Here is a 15,679-nt window from a genome sequence, read left to right on the forward strand (position 1 = left end):
CTGTTAGTTTTGATGTGTAATTTCCAGGTCCAGGTCTTCTGAATGTATCTGCTAAGGAAGGGAAGGGTATTTCAGGCTATAAAAGAATTGACAAGGAATTCTAGATAGATAAAATGTAACAGTGGTGCTAAGAAGAATAAGAAAGTTGAACACAAGATAGAGTGTATATTTTGTTAGAGCAATTTATATGATGGGAAAATAAAAACAGAGTTTATACACCATCTCTTTTCAGCTGAAAAGCAAGTGTCAATTTTATCCAACTGTATTAGCTGATTTTGCAGAAAGAAAACTCAGCTGGGATTAGCTCTGACCATTTTGTTTGATCAGTCTCGACTTACTGCACACCCCTGTGCAGCCCACCTCATTCAAGGCCATGGTTGGGCTGTGGGAGAGCTGCTGCTTGCCATGCCACAGAGGGGAAGCTGCAACTTCTGGAGAGTAGCTGGGAGAAAGCCATGGAGACAGGGCAGGAGGCAGAGAAACAGAGAGGCAGAATCAGATCTGTGCATGGGATGGGACACAGTTTCTGCTGCCTTATCAAGCAGTAGTGAGATCTGAGATCAGCTTGGCTGTGTTGTCTCATTGCCCTTAGGGAGACCACCAAGAAGAGAAGGGGCTGCAAGGGAAGGGGCTTCTAAAATGGGGGAGAGCAGCATCTCCTGGGTGTTCGGGAGGGGCTGCATGGAGGCTGTCAGTCCTGTGAGTTAGCAAAGCACAGCAACATGAGCAAAAGAGGGTGAAAGACCCCTCTCTTGAGAGGACAGGGGGGAAAGAGGGGACTGACTTGCAAACAGCTTCATCTCCGTTTCATCAGGCTGTCTTATTCTTGGCTGCTCTGATTCAAAAGTAATCATTCATATTTTATAAATGTAACAGACTTGTAGCACTTGCTGTTCACTTTTAAAGCTTTACCAACTATCAAGAACACTTCTCAGAACCACCCACCACGGACCGAAGAGACTTTCTAAGAAGGGAATGAGTTCCCAGCAGTACTTCTTTCTCCCATAAGAGGGGGGTCAAGAACATTCAGTGCCCTTTGTATGATTTCAGCGACTTAAAAATTGGTTCAACGTGAGGTGAATATTTCTCCCTTGTTATACGCCTGGGAGTTTGCTACTTAGCCAGCAGAAACCCAAGCTTGCCTTCAGCTGGGGAACTTCAACCGAAGGACAGAAGTTTTCACGTGGGAGTGCTGGAGGGACAGAACAAACAGCCAAGCTGCAGTGCTGGGGGCGCCAAGCTGTTGCCCAAGAACCTACACAAGAGATGTCACTTGTCACAAAGCTGACTTGGGACATTTCACAGCTGAGGAAGAAACAGGACTCGAGGGCAGATTTACAAGGGTTTCATTTCAGTTCTGTTATGATCCCGAGATCCCTCCTCCATTAGGGAAATGAGGTATGACTGAATATTTGTAGCAGTTTACACGCAATTTGCAACAAAGCACAGTACAAACACATTTAATCACATCACTATACCAGTCCTGACTCTGCCACTCATCTTCCTGTATTGCCGTGCACAGCAGAGCTCCTGAGGTTGTTTCCCAGGTCTTGCTCTTCTCTGGAGTCAAATAAGAGATTTTTGTTGCTTCTCAAAACAAGATTTTTAGTGTTTTGGCACATAACCTGCTTGCTGCTCTTAGTACATCCCGCAAAAGAGCTCAGTCAGTATTTACATCTTTTGAGACAAAGCAGTAAGTTCTTTTAGTTCTTTCATCCTTGCAGACACTGACGATGCTACTGTGAGTGGCCATAGATTGGTTTTGGTTGGATCAAAACTCATTAAGGGGTCCAGGTGGAAAGGTGCAGTGAGGAAGGGCTTGGAGGTCTTAGTGCATTCCTGGACCAAGGATCCTGACTGAAGCTCAAATAGGGAAAATACTGGAGATAAATGTGTGGATACAGAGTCGATTGCCATACAGGCTCTGGCTTTATTTGCATTAATTGATGGGTCATGTCCCATGAGGATGGAAGGATGGAGTCTACTTTAGTGAGAATAAGAAGAGCCTCATATTCACTGCTTTGCTGACTTCAGAGTTTGAACATCTAAAGTGTTCAATAGATAAGCCTCCTTTTTGTCCTTATTTTAAACCTATGTTAGCAACCCTTTTCCTACCTCATTATTTTGCAGAGCTCACACAAGTCTACCTACTTTATGCTTTTGCCAGATGCTTTCTATAATTCTAACATCTTTTCAGTACCCAGCAAAGTTCTGGAGTATCCCACTGAACCAGGCACTTGTATGTACCCAGCCATAACAGCCATCATGAACTTCTCAGCAAAAAATGCAGTCTAATGTTCCAGCACAGCACAGATTTTTTTAATTATTAATTTTTCATGAAGCCAAAAGTAGCAGGTTTATATATGTTGACTTTAGCTAGGTTTTAACAGCAGCTGACCTGACTCTCAAGAAGATATGTCTACACTGGTGAGAAAACTGTACCTCAAGGGCTAATTATCAGTGACTGTTAAAATGGAAGAACATATTGAAAGTATTTTCCATTCTGACCCCAGTTCTCTTTGCCTGGATGATTCATGCTCAAGAGTACCTTATAAACTCTGCAGATAACCCCAGCTCCATACCATGAAGGCCAGCAAAACCAAGTGTTCGATGCCAAACTGGCAAATGGCAGAAAGAGCCAAAATTCAACAGGTAGAGCCTCAAGCATTATGATGAGCAAACACAAACACTAGTGAAGCAACAACTACATAGGGGGTTTCAAAAGAGTGTAGAGGAATCATGGTAAGCAAGCTGAACGCTGGCAATAGTAAACGCAAATGCCATCCTGGAAACAGGATAAGCTGCAGTAGTGTGCCTAGACAGGGATGGTATTAAAAATAAATAAATAATACAGATCATCAGAGAAAGTCAAAGGAGGACAGTGGGGATTCTGGGATGCACAGAAAACATGAAGGGAGGCTAAAAGAATTGTGTTGATGCAGCCTGTAGAAGAGAGGGCAAGAGTGAGAAGGGGAAGGAAAACAGTCACCAAATGCCTTAGAGGTCATTTCAAGGACAGGAATTACTTGTATTTAATTGCTGTAGTGAACAGGAAGGGGTGTAAAGGATTTCAGCTCAGACAAAAAAGCTTAAGTTAGGCTTTCAGCTAATGTCAGGATAGTAGAGTGCCAGAGCAGACTGCTGGGGGATGGTGCAATCTCCATCACTGGAGGTCTTTAAGAACAGGTTTCCCAAATATGTGTCAGGACAGGTATTGTTGATCCTCCCAGATTTGCAGGGTGAAACAAGATAAGCAGTATAATCCTTACCTGTGTAAACCACATGCAGGTGGCCTGAAGCAGAGGTGGCAGCCAGCTGTCGGCTTTTCCAACAGGTACTGGGTCTATTTATTGTGACTTGTAAGATGTCATCTTTGGGTTTGCACTCTTGGTTAGGGCAGAAGAGAAAGCTTAAAGAGAGGGAAGAGAAAGGAAGGTTGTGGAACTAGGAGAGATGTTTTCAGTGCCAGAACTGGACTGCACATGGCCCTCACTCAAGCCTTTGACTCTGTATGTAAGTTCACATGGCTGAAAAAAGAAAGCTTTTCAAAAGCCGTATTTGTAACACTTGTGACACTGAAAGAAAGGGAAAAAAAGAAAAGAAAAGAAAAGAAAAGAAAAGAAAAGAAAAGAAAAGAAAGAAAGAAAGAAAGAAAGAAAGAAAGAAAGAAAGAAAGAAAGAAAGAAAGAAAGAAAGAAAGAAAGAAAGAAAGAAAGAAAGAAAGAAAGAAAGAAAGAAAGAAAGAAAGAAAGAAAGAAAGAAAGAAAGAAAGAAAGAAAGAAAAAGAGAAAGCTGGAAGAGCCTCGGGTTGGAGTCCCAAATTCTTCTCTTTTGTGCTGCTTTTAAACCAGGGCTTGTACTCAGATCCCATCTCTCCCAGTGTTGCAGCTGAGACTGCTGTCTGTCTGCTGTGTTAGGCTCCACTTGGGTGACTCCTCTTTTCAGAGCCTATGTGCAAAGACTCCTCTTTGCAGTCCTGTGTGCTCCCTGATGTTGGGGAAGCAGAGCCATAGTTCTGGGGTCCCACTCTGATGAGAGTGAGGAGCAGAGGATAAAGGTACATCTGGAGATGAGTGCTTGTGCTGTTGCATGCAGCAGGGGCTGTGGTCTCTGTTTCAGAAAGGCCTGAGTACCAGCACTGATTTGCCACAAGAGATGGCACCATTGCCACCAGTGGTGCCTGTGCAGACCACATGCAGGAAGTCCTTGTGGGAAGCTCTGTGTGTGAGTTCCTGCTTCTCACTCTCTAGAGCAGCAAAGAGGATGGAATGTACGCGCAGCTTTAAGAGAGTTAGAAGTGACTCCAACGGAAGCAGCAGCCAGGATAGGATGGGTTGGAGCCTCAGATCAAACCAGCAAACCTGTCACTGGGATATGAGCCTGAGTGCATGAAGAGCACTCTCCAGCATTTGCCCAGGGAAGCTGTACCAGCAACAGGGAGAAAGCTGACTGTGGTCCTTTTGGTGTGGAAAGGATGGGGCTGAAAGTGTAGATGGTCAGGAACTGCTCTTTCATCAGTGGATCTCAAGGATTATTTCTGTGATGAAGAAACAGGGACTACTGCAGGTGAAAGAGGTGGGCTGGAAAGATAGCCCTTTTCTTTTGGGACAAATATTATTGCTCCAGTCTCTGGTGCATGGTGCTGTCCCTTAGAGTAAGAATGGAACTAGATGTAGAATCAGAAACAAAGCAGATGCAATGTGCTGGAATGAACAGCACCTGATGGAGGAAATAAAATGGCAATGATGACGACAGTGGCAGCAGAAGGAGGTTGTTGCCCTGGCTGTAATGGAAAACACAGGATGAAGTTAAGCTCTGCAGGGAAGAGGTTTCAGGTAAAACATGAGAAGACAAGTTGGCAGGTAGATGCCAGTGTGAGGGAAGGGGCTGTGTGTTGAGAAACGTGGTGCCGCTTGGACAAACTGATGGCCCAATCTGAGGAGGGAGATGAGAGACCAGGGAAACGAGAAGGTTGTGCACCCCTGGTCAAGGAAGTTCTTCGGGGTCAAACAGTGGGGCACACTGTTACATTGGGATCATGGCACAGATGGGGCTCCTGGAGGGCACACAGTGGCCAAAAGGGGATGACGGCCACTCCTGGCGGGAGTAAGCAATGTCTGCCTAGTGGGGAGCACTGCAGGAGAAAGCAAGAGGGACGCAGCACAGGGATGCTTGGGGTGGGAACCGCGGACAGGAGATGGAGGCACCCGCTACGTACAACCGCCACCCGCAGCCGGGCGCTGCCCCTCGGGGGACGGGAGTAGAGGAGGCTCCGAAAGAGGAACGTGGGGGCGGGAGGGCAGGACACAAACGCCGAGCGGCCCGAAGGCGGGGAGGGGCCGCCCTGGAAGCGAGGAGCGGGGCGGGGGGCGGCGGACCTCGGGCCCGGCAATCGACCTGACGGGGAAGGCAGCGGCCCGGGCTCGGCCCGCCGCGGGCGCGGAACGTAGCCTGGGCGGCCGCGGGCGCCCCGCCTGGGAGGGGTTAAGCGGGAGCCCCAGCCCGGGGGCGGACGGCGAGGCTCCGGCGCCTGCTATACGGCGGCGGGGCTCTAGGTGTCCTGCCTGGGAGGGTCCCTGCTGCATTGCAGCCTCCGCGCCGCTCCGTCTCTGGCGCACACAATGGCGACTCCCAGCCCCAGCAGCGGCTCCGGCTCGGGCGGTGGGAGCGGGCCGGGCCCGGGCGGGCCGCCGGCGCACGCGGCCGTCAGCAGCATGCAGGGTAAGCAGCCCCGCGCTAGGCCGCAGCCGCTTCCGGGCAGGGCAGCGCTCCCCGCTCTAGGCCTCGGCGCGGCCCCGCACCCCCGGCTGCGCGGCCCCGCTCCGCCTGCGGCTCCGGCGGCCTCCAAGGGCCGGCCCGGGGACGGCGGCCGTCTCGCGGCGGCCCCGCGGCTCTCTGGGCCCGACGCGGCCGCTCCGGGGCGGGAGGGGCGCTCCCACGGGGCGCGGGCGGGCTCCGCGGGCTGCGCGCGAGCGGGGCGGGCGCTGCCGAGGGGCTGCTGCCGGGGGCTTCTCCCGCGGGGTCGGCGGTGCCGGCCGCCCCGTGCCCCCCGCGCCGGGCCCCTTCTCGGGCGGGCTGGGGCCCGCGGCCCGGCGCAGGGACCCACCCCCCGGGGCGCAGGCCGAGGCCTCCCGCTCGCTGCTAGCACGGGGCTGCCGCTCGGCCCTCCCGCCGTGCTGCCGGACCGGGCCGTAGCCCGAGGGCTTTCCGGTAGGACGAGCGGCTCTGCCCGCCGGGCGCTACGCTCGACCGCCGTCTCGGTGCTCTCCTCTGCGGCGCTGCGGCCCCCAACAGCTGGTTCCCTGAGGAGGGGCTGAGGAAAAGAGAGGCCGTCGGGAGCGAGACAAAGGCCGGGAGGGTCTCGCTCTGGCTCCCCTCTGTCGCGCCGCGCGTTGTGCCCTCCCTGGACCTTCTCCGTCCCCGGGTGGCGAAGTGCCGCAGGAGAACCCCGGGCTGCGGCCGTGCTGTGTGCGCGGCGCTGCCCAAATAGAACTTGGCGATGGGGGGGATCGGCCTGGCAGGAGGAGTGCGCCGGGATGCACCGCGGGCGGCTCGGACCGAGCCCTGGAGTGGGTGGGCCGCAGCCCGAGGAGCGCTGCGTTCTGCTGCGGCTCCAAACCGGGATCCTCGCTGCTGCTCAGTGCCTCCTGGGTCTGCGTGTCTGTCCCTGCACGCGTTTGTCTGCAGACGGATGTTTAAGTAAAGACAGTTTAATGGTGATCTTGTGGTTAATTTTGTTGCTGTTGTTTTGTCTTGATGGAAATGTACGGTTATTACTGCAAGGTAATGCTGCTAGCCTTCCCATCTGCGCTGGCTGGTGGCAGAGTATTCTTGCAGAAGCCGTGGGTATTCACTTCTCAGGAAGTCGCTGTGAATGCCTTTGGAGTTCTCTCTTTGAAGTTACACCGCTGAAAAATACTCCCTGCTTGAGCAGCGTTTTAACTGGTGTCAGTGAGGCCACACAGAGCGGGTCTATGACTTTTTAGTTTAATAAGAGAATGGTGGTACTAAGGAACCTGTTTGCGCTTTCCTTTTTAGAAGAGACCAGAAGGGGAGGTTGTGTTCGCCGTGGTGATGGCAGAAGAGCACAGTTTGCTATAAGTCTGTTCAGTGCTGCTGGGGCAGGCGGCACCAGTGTGTAGGCTGACAGGGACCTGTTTGGGTGGAGAGCTGATTACATAAACTGCACAGTTTGGTGTCCTTGGAACCAGATGATGGATTTTTACTATCTGCAGTTTCTGCTGTGTGAAGGTCCCATGTTTGTCAGACCAAGGAGCTACCTGTTGGGTGCTGGGAAATTGATAGCATTCATGTTTACAGTAGCCTTCAAAAACCAGTCTCAAACCTCTTAATGTAAAGTATATGATTTAAAAACTTGACTGAAGGTGCAGTTGTGCTAAGACCAGAAATAGCCATCTTGCAGCGCTGTTATAACTTTTATATTGCGTCCTTTATTTCCACCTGACCCATATTTATGAGTCATTGCCGTGAATCCCGTGTATCTTCAGTGCTGAGGTTAGTTCTGTGCTGACACGAGGATCTGTGATGTAGTGTAAGTCGGCAGTGACAGAAATATCCTGTGAGGGAGGGCAGTCATTTCCTTTTTAGTTCCTTTAAAGTGCCTTTTTAGGTGTGAATTCATAGAGACAGACCATTTTGATGATACACAAGTGTTTTCAGTGAAATCTAGTGTTAAATAGTTACTTTTTGTTGTTTTTTTTTTTTCCTTAAGTGAACAGATGTGTTGAGGTACCCTGGGAGGAGCTGAGGCCTGGGGACCCCAGGTGGCTCCAGAAGTCCTGGTGGCAGAGGTGAGCATCTGGCTGCCACAGCGGTAGAGAGGTCCTGAAGCTGGCAGGGAGCTCCTTATGAGGACCCTGGCTGCACAAGATGAGAGCTGAGTCAGGAAGGGCTGTTTGGCTCTGCAGGTGGCTCTGTCTGGGTCGGTGGCATTTGCACAGGTGCTGCTGCCCTGTGAAGTGCCACAGCCTCATCCTATGTGCTTCCCTGCTTTCCCTGGCGCCAGCTCCCTATTTACACCAGTGTCTCTGCAAGCTGAGTGCTACAAAACAAATCAGCTGAAAGTGACACATCGAGTGTTCTGTCTTTTGGATGCCCAGCGTTTGCTAGTGGTGGGACTGGGTGTTGATGCAAGGAATGCTCAGGAATGCGTTGCTGGGTGGGGACAAAAGTAAGTAGGACTGCCTCAGTATTGGTTTAATTGGCTTAAGTGGTATGACAAGGTAGAGCAGGGAAGTCATTAAACTACAGAGTAATTGTAGTAAGAAAAAAAAGAAACAGTTTTGCTGAGTTAGTTTCCAGCCAAAAGCATTCTCAAAGCCACCTTGTGCAACTGCTGCTGTGAGGGAGGCAATAGGAGTGAGTGGTTGGAAGAGTGGAGTCGTTGCCACAGTTGGCATGGCCACAGAGTACTTGCTTCCCAGACAGTGCTGGTTTCTGGAGGTCCTCAAGCCTTGCAGTCAAAGCAGAGTGTTGCTTCAGGTCTTTGTACTCTTCTTATTCTGCATGTCCAGCTTCATTCCCATGCCTCCATGGCTGGTGGTGTTTGCCATTGGTGCCCATGCACCTGGGAACTTCACTGCTTCCCAGAGCGTCCTCTGGCAAGTGTGGTTCAGTGCATGGTTGACAGATCAGAGACAAAGAGAGCTGGAATCTTAAATATTGAAAATAGGTTTTACTTCTCTTTTTTTTTGGGCGGGGGAGGGGGAGGGAGGTGGGGGGACAAATAGTGGCCTGTTTTGGTGCACTAGTGACAGATGGCATGATAAATTGCTTTCCCTCTTAGTTATGAGCAGTGGTAGAAGCCCAGGATCAGTCTTATATATTTTGTATCCTCACTGTACTGCGGATGAAACAGAGGTTCTATGGAAGTATGATATCCCACTTTGAGAGTGGTCTTAAAAAGTGTAAAAATGAAAACACAAGAACAAAACAGTAGTCTGAGCAATTTTGCATTTCGCTCCTGTGAAAAAAGGTTGAGGGAACTGGGCTTGTTTAGCTTGGAAAAGAGAAGGTTCCAGGGAGGCCTTCCAGTATTTGAAGGAAGCTTATAAAAGGAGGGGGAATGACTGTTTATGAAGGTGGATAGTGATTGGACAAGGGGGAATGGTTTTAAACTGACGCAAGGGAAGTTTAGGCTAGATATAAGGAGGAAGTTTTTCCCACACAGGGTGGTGACGCACAGGAACAGGTTGCCCTTTGAAAAATTATGGTATAAAATTTAGAAATTTAATTAATTCAAAGGCGTATGTAAAATTTATTTCTAACTGAGCTGAGGAGTCAGTGTCACGGGGTTCTCTCTAGAGCTCCCTCGTGACAAGGGAACAAACCCAGGAGAGCAGGAACAAAAGTACCTCTCTTCCCTAACAGCGCGGTGCGGCGCGGCACGGCCACGTGCGCTCCGGGAGAGGGGAAGGGAAGGGAGACCGCGAATGGGTCTGGGAGGAAAAAAAAAACGAAGAAAGGATGATCTGAGAACGAACGGGAGTTTAATAAACCCAGTAACACTAAACAACAACGAGAGAGTTTCAACAATGAGAAAACCAAATCCTAATCTCACCGACGGGCTGTGGGAGGCGGGAAACTCCGACCACGCTGTCTCCTCGCCGGGCGCCGGGGAGAGAGAGAGAGAGAGCCCGTCCCCTTCCCGACCTCCCCTCCGGTGCCGCTCCCCACATGCCCATTTAAGGCAGCCCACAGAAAAAAAAACTTGTCCCCTTAACTCCCATTATCCTACATGATGTTTTGATGTGGAATACCAACACCAACCAAATTATAAAACCATAACAGTCAGTCACTGTATCTCTAGAGCCAAGCAAGAGCTGAAGGGCTTGTGACTGTGTTGTGCATCCATCTCTTGCATTCAGCATCCCAAGAGCGCTGGAGGCAAATCAGGACCTCCCAAAGCACTTGCTGCTTCTGGTGCTGCTGCCTCCATGAATGGAGGGAATGAGCTGGGCAGCTCCTGGCAGCAGGAGGGAGACAAGACCCTGTTGCTTCTGGGCTGATTCTGAACAGGACACAGTGTGGGCACTGCCTCTGTTCTGTGGTCAAAGTCAGCAATGAGTGGGCTTATGAGTGTGTACAGACAGTGTACAGACAGTGGCTGGTGGTGGCCCTGGGGGCGGAGGGCAAGGAAAAGGCTGGCAGGTAGAGAAAGTGAGGGAAATGAGTACCTCTGTACATGGCAGTTTGCTTAAGGAACCATAAAGAGTGGAATTTGGAGAGCAAGAAAGCGGTCAGGAAGCAAAGAACAGTGTGAGTAGCAGGTTAGGTATAAAGCAATGTTTGAATAGCCAGTGAAAATGCAACCAATAATGTAGTTAAGAAAGCAAAGAAAATAGAAAAGAATAAGACAAAAAAGAGAAGAGGAAGAGATTGATCCTTGTCCTTAGTAAGTGGTAAACTATATGTTATCTTTCACTGCGTATTAATGACCTGTTGTTATTCTAATGTGGACAAAGCGAATTGTATCTGTAGCAATGGGAACTGGTTGAATAAAATAGAAAGTTGACTGCGGTTCTCCTTGCCCACAAAGGAATTCTAAAATTTACCAATGTTAACATACACTGCTGTTGAAAATTGGCAGTATCAAATTTGTCAGATCAGTGTGTGCGTGTCTGTTTGGATGCATTTGCTTTCATTGTGGGAGGTAAAGACCCTTGCCTGGTGAGCAAATGGGCGCACTTCAGTTTGTGCCCACCAGCTCATCCCTGTGCTGTGGCTCTGCCAGGCTGTGGTAGGTCTCTTGTCTGTGTGCTTGTCTGAGTGCACTCCTGTGTGTTTCTGTGCATTTCCCACTAAGGATTAGTTTTGCATTTCAGCTTTCCATTTTGGTTTACTTGTTATCAGCTGACACTTTCAATATATCTGCTTTCCTGTTAAAGGGGCAGTCAAAAAATGCTAGATAATTCTAATCAGGTCGTAGGAGATTTGTCTGTTACTTTATGCTGATGGAACTGACAGAGGGGTAACAGCACTGTCTGTCAATAGAAGGACCATGTGGTGGGAGAGAGGAATGCTGTGAGGCTAAAAAAACAAACAAAGAAATAAAAAATACAAACCAACCCCCAAACTCTTCCCCCCAACTGTCTGAACTTAATTTCACTAAGAAATTGTTCTCCAAATTAAATCAATTAATAGTCCATATGTTTACAGAGTAAAATATTGATTATGTGGATACTTGCGTATCTGCATCAAGCCATGCATGTATGAGACAAGCATAACCACCTTGTTAGCGTCTTGTAGTTGGGCATGATTGCTGCCTTTGAAGTGAGACATCATCTGTTGGATTTCAGCTTAATAAAATCCTGTGGAGGTTTGCTCCTTAGTGGGAGGGGTGGCTGTGATAGGCATTAGGGGCTGGAAGGAAAAACGGGGAGAGAATCTGCTTGGGGTGTTTGTGTCATGCTCTGCCTTGTGGGCAGGAGTCAACAGCAGACAGCCATCCAAGTTTCACCACAGTCATGCTTATTAAGGTACAAAAATGTCTGAATGGATGTTCTGCTTCTGGCACTCTCTCAGAGGTTTGGTTGTGTTGATATGGACTGTCTTTCAAAAGGTGCTGGTTGTGTTCCCAGATCTGATGTACCTTATTTAAAGTACACTGCGTTGTATTCCTCCTTAGCTATGCTTATTTTTGTTGCTCTTCTGTCTGCATGCTGAGACCGCAGCATCCCCTATGGGGAGGTGGAGATGGCTGTGCTGAGCAGAGGAAAATGCACTTGGCATTGCCAGCTGAACATCTTCCTTGTGACTGTGGGGTTGTCACCTAGTTCCTGGGGCATATGGGTGTTCCTGTGGCTTCCTGCTCAGGATAGATCATTATCAGCTGTACAGTCTGATTAGGAGAGGAGAACAAATGTTTCACTAGTTGTTGAACCCAATGCTGTGTGATTTGGTTCTAACAGCTCTTCTACAAAGAGAAACTCGGTCCCTGTCAAGACGCTGGTCACCTGCATCTTTAAGTGAACTGGTCTAGTATTTATTACATGTTTAAGTTGGTTTTTATTCATATCATTTTGGTTGATCAGTAATGATAGGTGCTGGCAGTCTTTGTGGGGCCCTGAACTGGCAATCACATCTCTTTAGTATCACAGCAGAGATGTGTGAGCAGTAGGTAAATGCAGTGCCTATTGGTCACTGAAAAATAAAAAAATTAAAAAAAAAAAAAGCTTCCCTTTAAAAAAGAATGTGTTGCTGTAGCTGTATTAATTAATGTGCGGTACTTAATTCATGGTAAATCCCCAGGGAGACGCTTTGCCTGCACTTCTGCAGTTCAACTCACAGAGCACCTGAACACAGCGCCTCTCTGGGGCTCCGACCCCAGAACAGCTGGAGCAGGGCTGTCCCTCTGTGCATGTGGGCCTTTGGTGGTGTTGGCACATCCGTTTGGAGGGTGTCTGAAAAAGATTGCAAGGCTCAGCCCGTTTAGTATGCAACTGAACTTTGGCGTTCAGAGTGGGCCGGCTGCAGTTGTAGGAATCTGTGACTGTGTGCACCCCCAGCACCTCTGTGCCTCTTTGACTCCGTGACAGCTGCGCTGTCCTGGCCAAGCTACTCCTGTCCCACAGGGGATAGCAGCCCTGACCCTGCAGTGAGGCAGGATGGCAGTCATTTGTGTGGTTTAATGTTGGAGAAACGTTGGTAGCCGGATATACTGGGAAGTGATGATAAGGATGAGAGAGAACTGGGAGCTTGCTCTGCTCAGTAATGGAGTACAACCTAGGCAGAAGCGTTGTGTTGGTGTGGGCATCCGCATCTGGGAGCCAGTATTCCAGGCAGGCTGCATGCCTGATTTCAGTTTTAACTCTTCACTTTGCTCTGTTTTAAGTTGGCTTAAACTGTGTATAGTGGGCTTCTGCAAGAGGATATTGGGATCCCTACTACCTGCCTCTTTTTTTGTGTTGAGGGGAGGCTTTAAATTGTGCCTTCTGTTTCATGGTCTACTTGGGTGCCTCTTAGATCAGAACGAGTTTTGTAGTTTGTGCAGCAGCACTGCGCTCGTGTCTCTCTGTGGTTAAGCTGAAAGGTTCAACTATGATTTTTGTGAGATATCACAGACTTCTTTTTGTGTGCAGTAGTGAATGCTTTTGGAAGAAGACTGGACTGTAACTAAGTAAAGATCCTTGCAGAAATCTTCACGCAGCCTGCTGGGTGCCTGCTCCCTCCATAGACATCGCTGGCCGGGTTTTGTGTCAGGACCATCATGTGATAACACAAAGCATCTTCTGAAATATGTGACCTTGCCTCCTGAGGCCATGGCCTCAGTGGAGCAAACTCTGTTGCTGTTACTGAGGAAATACAGCGTGGTGTTGCCAAGCCTCCTCTCCCTGTCTGCCTCCCAGTTCTGCTTTGAAATGAGATAAGGTGCAGTTGTCATGAATGTGTGGTAACTTTGTGCTTAGCAGGGCATGGCCTATTAACTTCTGTATGAGCATCTAGGGACACAGGAAATCTGTATATTGCACAAATCGCATAGTTAGTAGCTGTTAGATTGATTTCATCTTCTCCAAACTGAGGCTTTTGTGTGTGGCCTTTCCTGGAGGCAAAGTGAGCCTTTCAAGAAGCAGACAACTTGTGCTGATCAGGGAGTGAACAAAGGATCCAAGCACCAGGAGTTAGTCTGTGTCTTGAATAATTTATCTGATCTTCTTGAGATGCTTCAGGAGACGCCCTATGGCGGCAGGAGGACAGCTGCTGGGAGCAGACACAGCTGAGCTAAAAGGGAATCAATCTTTCTATCATTTTTTTGTCCAGGCTTTATTTTTTCTGTAGACCAAGAGAGTTTTATGGTTTGCTTTGGACCTGATTCTCTGGAAGAGTTCTGTGAACTGAATTAGGCATGCTTTTGGACCGGAGAGCAGAGTGTTTGTACTTTGAAGAGGTTTGTGGACAAAGATAAAACAGTTTCTTTTAATAACACGTGGTGGTGTTTCTTTGACCTGGGAGGGGCTGTGGAATGAGATAAAAGTGTTGCATTTGGAAATCCCTTCTGGGGAGCGGTGAGGCCCTGTCCGAGTTTTCCCGTGAAGACTGCTTCCTCCATGGAGCAGTGTCAGTGTGGGACCTGGTCTTGTGCCAAGCAGTTGGAAACCTTGCCCTGCCTTTGATGTCCTTGTCTTTCCTCACATCCTACTTGGAAACTTCGACGGGTGGAAGGCAGGAAGGAGGGGAGAGGATGGAGTATGAGGATGATCAGAACCACTCTGTGCAACTAGTCAAGATTGGAAGCCCAGAGCAGAGAGGCAAAGTGGCGGATTGCTGAGCAGTCAGGAGAAGAAGATTCCTCTTAAAATAAAATCTCAGAGGGGGGGTGCAGGGGGAGCATTCCTTCCCAGTGCACCCGTGCTGCCAGGAGCAGCCGCAGCATGGCTGGCGCAGTGACCCTGTGCTGTCCCAGACAGGTATTAGCAAGCTGTGTGCCCCAGAGATCCTACCTCAGGTTTCAGGCGTTGTCTCCGGTAAGGATGCCTTTCTGCCACTGACTCCTTGTGAATGCATCCAGATCCTCTTCAAAGCAGTTCAGATGTCCCACTCTGCTCAGGTTTCTAGAGGACAACTGAAAGATTTCAGTCAGTAGCTAGAAATGTTGTGTCAGTGACCAGACCATGTCAGTTTCGGGACAACTTCGTAACCGTTCATCTTCTGTCATCTTTAATTTTTAACATAGGCTGCTACTCCTTTTAATGCCGTGTACTTGGATGCTGTTCAGTGTTCTTGTCCTGACACGCCTTTGGCTGGGCTGAAGGAACCAACCTCTGCCACCCTTTGCAGGAAATGGATTCTCCGTTCTCAGTGTTAGGAAGTATTTCTGCAGTGACTTTGGAATTTATTTACTTCTTTTCCTGCAGCCTTCACGTGGCAGGACAAGGCTGGGTGCAGGGTGCCTGCAGGGTGCCTGCAGCTGCTGCACTCTGTGCTGCCTAAGGGACACAGTGAGCTGCAGCCACAGAAGGAGGCCATGCTGACCCCGGGTTTGGATCAGCCCCGAACGCAGATGAGTGCAGCATCCCTGATTCTGGTGTGGTGTTAAACAGCATCTTGGCTGAAAGTTGGGAGTCCTGCCATAGTCGAGAAACCTGTCTTAAACCATGTGTTTCAGGTCAGTTTTCACTTGAGGCAGGTGATGAGCAGCATCGCTTCTGGCTGTTGGTTGCACTCAGATGGCTGGGAGGGTTGAAGGCTGTTTCCTTTGTACTGCTCAGACATCCTTGCAAGAATTTTCACAGCTAGGGGGTACATTAATGTTACCATATGGCATTCAAGTTTTGTATGCAGAACTGATGTATGATTCAACTTCCCAGACATCTGCTGGGATTACAATACAGCAGACAGGGAACAGTCTCGGAGGTTCCTAGAGTGTGTGGGAGATAACTTCCTGACACAGTTGGTGAAGGAGCCGACGAGGGGAAACAAAACTCTGGACCTGCTGTTTGTTAACAGAGATGGTCTGGTGAGGGATGTAAAGGTTGGAGGCCGTCTGGGACAAAGTGATCATGAAATGCTAGATTTCTCGATCCTTGTCGAACCGCGGAGGGGAGTCAGCAGAACTGCCACCTTGGACTTCCGGAGGGCGGACTTCAACCTCCTCAGGACTATGGTTGAGAGGGCCCCCTGGGGAGTATCTTTGGAGAGTGTGGGAGCCCAGGAAGGTTGG

At 49.3% G+C, this 15,679-nt stretch overlaps 1 protein-coding gene across 4 annotated transcripts in view; it reads left to right on the forward strand.

Annotated features, from left to right (window-relative positions):
* The first annotated feature begins 5,345 nt into the window (after nucleotides 1-5,345).
* The window catches only part of MAP2K4 (mitogen-activated protein kinase kinase 4), an 86,301-nt gene continuing 75,967 nt past the window's right edge, over nucleotides 5,346-15,679 (forward strand). For all 4 annotated transcript variants that reach the window (XM_072351635.1, XM_072351637.1, XM_072351636.1 and 1 more), the window contains exon 1: nucleotides 5,346-5,721. In XM_072351635.1, coding sequence (XP_072207736.1) covers nucleotides 5,622-5,721 — 100 coding nt within the window. In that variant the 5' untranslated portion in view covers nucleotides 5,346-5,621. The remainder of the gene's footprint in view (nucleotides 5,722-15,679) is intronic.

The sequence above is a fragment of the Excalfactoria chinensis genome, chromosome 17 (assembly GCF_039878825.1).
Source record: "Excalfactoria chinensis isolate bCotChi1 chromosome 17, bCotChi1.hap2, whole genome shotgun sequence".
Classification (NCBI taxonomy): domain Eukaryota; kingdom Metazoa; phylum Chordata; class Aves; order Galliformes; family Phasianidae; genus Excalfactoria; species Excalfactoria chinensis.